This window comes from Leptopilina heterotoma, unplaced genomic scaffold (assembly GCF_015476425.1).
Source record: "Leptopilina heterotoma isolate Lh14 unplaced genomic scaffold, ASM1547642v1 Lhet_136, whole genome shotgun sequence".
In the NCBI taxonomy this organism is placed as follows: Eukaryota; Metazoa; Arthropoda; class Insecta; order Hymenoptera; family Figitidae; genus Leptopilina; species Leptopilina heterotoma.
Window position 1 is genome coordinate 132,301 of NW_025110857.1, and position 4,214 is coordinate 136,514.

Genomic DNA, 4,214 nt, shown 5'->3' on the forward strand with positions numbered 1-4,214 from the left:
TGCGTGGACACGACGTCGCGTCGTCGACGAAGACGAGGTCAGACTTGGGGAAAAAAGATTTATCACAACGGGGGGGTCGTCGCTGACAAGATGGACCGCTTTATCACCTATCTGCTTTTTGCAAAAAAGAAAATTTGGTGAGCGCGTGTGCAAATTCAGAAACATTTCTTTTTTTCTTCTACTTATAATCGAGAAAGAATTCATAATGGAGACGCTACTACCAGGCAAGACAAACAATCAATCCTACAGTCCACAGCTGAAAACTGTTTTAAAAACATATCAGCTGTCAGCCGTCAAGAGTTTACAGGGTCCAAGTTCGGCCCTACTTGATATGGAATGTAAAGGTCTACTTCAGGAACAAGCAGCAGCATTTCGCTTCTCACCAACACATGGCCCAGATTCAATTGCGGAAGGTTGTGGTAAAATTGTCAAGGACAGAATATCACCGGTGCCAGTTCTATGCAAAGATCCAAGGGTGGGTCATTTGCCCGAGGACTCTGACGATGATCCACAACCAGAACGACTGAAAATTCCACTTGAAAAACGTGAACTCGAATTTCCAATTCCAATTTTAACAACTCCCGATCAAAGTTGTTCGGAGAGGTGTGAAACATTGCTCGAAGGTGAGAGAATATCGTGCTTTGTTGTGGGTGGAGAAAGGAGGTTATGTCTGCCACAGATACTCAATACAGTTTTACAAGATTTCTCCCTACAACAAATAAATCAAGTTTGCGATGAATTACAAATTTATTGTTCAAGATGTACACGCGATCAATTGGAGGAACTTAAATTATCTGGTATTTTACCCCGAAATGCCCCATCTTGTGGTTTAATAACACAAACCGATGCAGAACGTTTAGTGAGTGCTTTACTGTCCCGTGCGGAGCCCTGTTTGGCAATACCAATACAGGAACATGAATTTGAAGAGAAGAAACTTCATAAAAAAGAAGTCGACGAGAATTGTGTTTCGAGATTTAAAGTGTATCATGAGTGTTTTGGCAAGTGTAAGGGAATTTTTGATGCCGATTTATTTATTACAGAGGACTCGGCATGCATTGAGTGTTTAGAGTGTGGTTTAAGGTTTTCTCCAGCGAGATTTGTGAGGCATGCACATCGTTCATTGGAAAATCGGACATGTCATTGGGGTTTTGATTCGGCAAATTGGAGATCGTATCTTCTTTTGTCTCGTGATCAGGGGCATTACAATAAAGTTGTGAATTATTTTCAGGAACTTAAGGAGAGACATCTTCTTCCTAATTCGAAACGAAAATTTGAGGTACTTATCATTATCATCGATAAGTCAAGGGATCGAATATTTTTACGTGATAGCATTGTTTATCACGTACTGGTATACTCCTTTGACAATGCACTTTTTTCAAAACTGTTTGTAAATTGGGGTTTTGAAAAAAAACTTTTTTTTTTTTTTACGAAAAAGGTCAATGTAAATTTAATCAACATGCTGATATAAATTGTTTGTTTCTTGAATTAAATAAAAATATCTTTTCCTTTCGCTCTGTCGCTTTGTCTAGAGTCTAGAATGGTTTTTTTTTCGTTCTTTTATCTCTGAGTTGCAGACTCGTCTGATAAACTGATACCGATAAAAACTTGCGTTAGCCTAACATAACATTTTTAAAGTTCTTCATAATTATCATTTTTCACCAGATAACGTAATGCGATTGCCAAGAATTTCTAAATTACATTCATTGGAAAAGATTACTTTTCAGTAATTTAAGCTTTCAATTTTATTTGAAAATTTCGAATTTTTTCTTTTTCTATTATTTTCTCAACTATTTATAGATGTGTGCTTTTTCTTTTTGGTAAACAAAGATTTGTGGTTTAAAAACAGTTTTGAATGAGGTGTTGACATTTTGTCATTGTTCTTTGTTTATTTATTGAAATTATTGAATTTCCAGTTCCGGTATGAACCTGAGAAGTTAGCAAAGAAATTAAAGAAGGAAATAGCGAAGGAAGAATTTCCAGGTGGTATTTACAATGGAAATGGATTGGGCCTTTATCATCCTGTTTCGACAGTGACTAGTGCTAATGATCCCTATTTGCAAATGCAATGGGCTGTTTTTGAATTAGCTGCTAGGGGTGCATCCGCTTTTAGGCCTTGGAATACGCCTGGATCGTGTAAACTTAGGGACAGGTCAGCTTTTTTGATTTTTAATTTCTGTAGTGAAAGAGTAGAATTTGTATTTTTTAAGTTTTAGTTGGTTTGGTCTAATTGGATTAGAAATATAGCATAATAATATAAAGATAGCGATTAACAATCGTCTTTTATACTCTAGTTCACCATTGGTTCCTGCTTATCTGAGTAGAGGACCACCAGTACTCCAACATCCGGAACGAGTAGTACCACTCTCGGATTGTGAACGTTTCGAGCCACATTATCAGCCTAATGTTGCACTTGCACCAATAGCAGCAACAGTACCATTAATTCCTGCCACTCCATTACAACATCATCGTCGTTATCCTCATGAGCGTCGTCGTCATCAAAATCATCGTTCACCGAGTCCAAATGAAAAATCCGAATCATTTCCAGTTAGTGTGAAACTTGAGAAACCATCGTCACCAGTGCCGAGTGGTACTACTGCATTTGTTCCACTTGCACCTTCAGCACCAACAGCAGCAGATGAAACACAAGATGAACACAGTAGTAGTGTCAATAATGATGTTATTTGTCATGAAGAAAAATTATTAGGTCATCATGAGGAAGAGGAAAGTGCAGCAGTCACATCGTCAACAGTCAATTGTGAATCAACAACAGCCATTGAAATTGTCACCTCATCGCCTGAAATTGATCAAAATTTCGATGGATCAACGGCTATTGAATTAAATGAAAGACTAGTGGGTATTGATTTACCAGTGGATATTGTTGACCTTATAAAACGATTGTCATCTGAAAATGCAATTTTACGACAAGCACGAATAACAGACGCACGTGAAATTACAAGGTTACGGGATTTATTGCAAATTAAAGAAACAACAACAATAGCAACTTGTAAAATCGAAAATAATGAAGAAGTGACGAATACAAGTGTTGTTGACAGCACTGAAAGCAATGAGAAACCTAAGGATTCAACGCTTTCGGATAGTAAAACAGAAAACGAAATCTCTACTGAGAGTAGTGTTTAGAAAAAGCAAAACACTTTCCGCGGTTATAATATAAATATACAATACTCGAAATTTTCTGTCTAATGCTCAAATGGTTCTGAACTTTTCCTCGAGTATAAAATTATTTATTTTCCATTTCTTTTCTATTTAAAAAAAAAAAATGTGAATAGTGATATTTTTTTTTATCTCCTTGATCGTAGGGAGAAATTTTTTTTTTCTCGTTAAGAAAGGAAAAGAAACAGAACTGATAGGCAAAAATTTTCGATTCTATTGTTCGTTTGGGACAAATAACTGCTCAGTAATTAATCGCGGCACTTATCACCCGTTCGGATAAGTGTGGTACTGAATTTTCGCGCTAGAGGTATTAAAAATTATCCCATAATATAAATTATGTATACGTATAATAAAAATCTATTTGTAATTTAATAAATATTTAATTTCACAAATAAATGTTTATACATATACATACATTTATATTATAAATATAAATATATAAATAATTGAAACAATTCTAAATAAAATGAGAACTCTCTTGGTTATGTGATAAAATGAAGAGCCTTTTAAACGTTATAATTATTAACGATTAAATTCAGAGTTCTTAAAAAAAGAAATTGTAAGTAAAACTTTTATCAGCGGTTTTGTTTTTTGACCCATTGTAGATATTGTACAATACAGAGAAAAAAAGATTAATTAGTTATTAAAAAAAAAAAAGAAGTGAATTATTACCACGCCACGATTATATAGAAAACATTAATGGGGGAAAGAATGAGTGTACAATTGATATTAAATATCAAATGCGCGAGAGATTTTTTTTCCTTTAAAAGAAAAAATAAAAGAAAATTAAATGCAAAAAAAGAAAGAGGAGATATGCTTGAGTATAATGAAGTTTAGGTTATTTTGTTTTTTAAATAACCTTTCTGAATTTATAATCGCATATTTTGTGTATATAACGTATACATTCTGAGGTCAGATATATACATAGAAATATATATGTATATTTATTGGTATATTCATATATATGTTCATAAAAATTAGAGTGATCGTAGAAAGAAAATTTGTGCACATTAAAAAAAAAATTTCGAAATATTTTCTAAAAG

General features: G+C 34.1%; 1 protein-coding gene across 1 annotated transcript; it reads left to right on the forward strand.

Annotated features, from left to right (window-relative positions):
* Positions 1 to 205: 205 nt before the first annotated feature.
* On the forward strand, positions 206 to 4,214 carry LOC122497759 (ski oncogene). The gene is made up of 3 exons (XM_043605033.1): positions 206 to 1,276; positions 1,914 to 2,149; positions 2,292 to 4,214. Exons 1-3 carry the CDS (start codon positions 206 to 208, stop codon positions 3,136 to 3,138), a joined length of 2,154 nt encoding a protein of 717 aa, XP_043460968.1. The 3' UTR covers positions 3,139 to 4,214.

Coding starts and splice junctions, on each gene's coding strand:
- LOC122497759 (XM_043605033.1), top strand. CDS start 206: ATGGAGACGCTACTACCAGGCAAGACAAACAATCAATCCTACAGTCCA. Junction 1,277..1,913: donor ATTCGAAACGAAAATTTGAG/GTACTTATCATT, acceptor TTGAATTTCCAG/TTCCGGTATGAACCTGAGAA. Junction 2,150..2,291: donor TCGTGTAAACTTAGGGACAG/GTCAGCTTTTTT, acceptor TTTATACTCTAG/TTCACCATTGGTTCCTGCTT.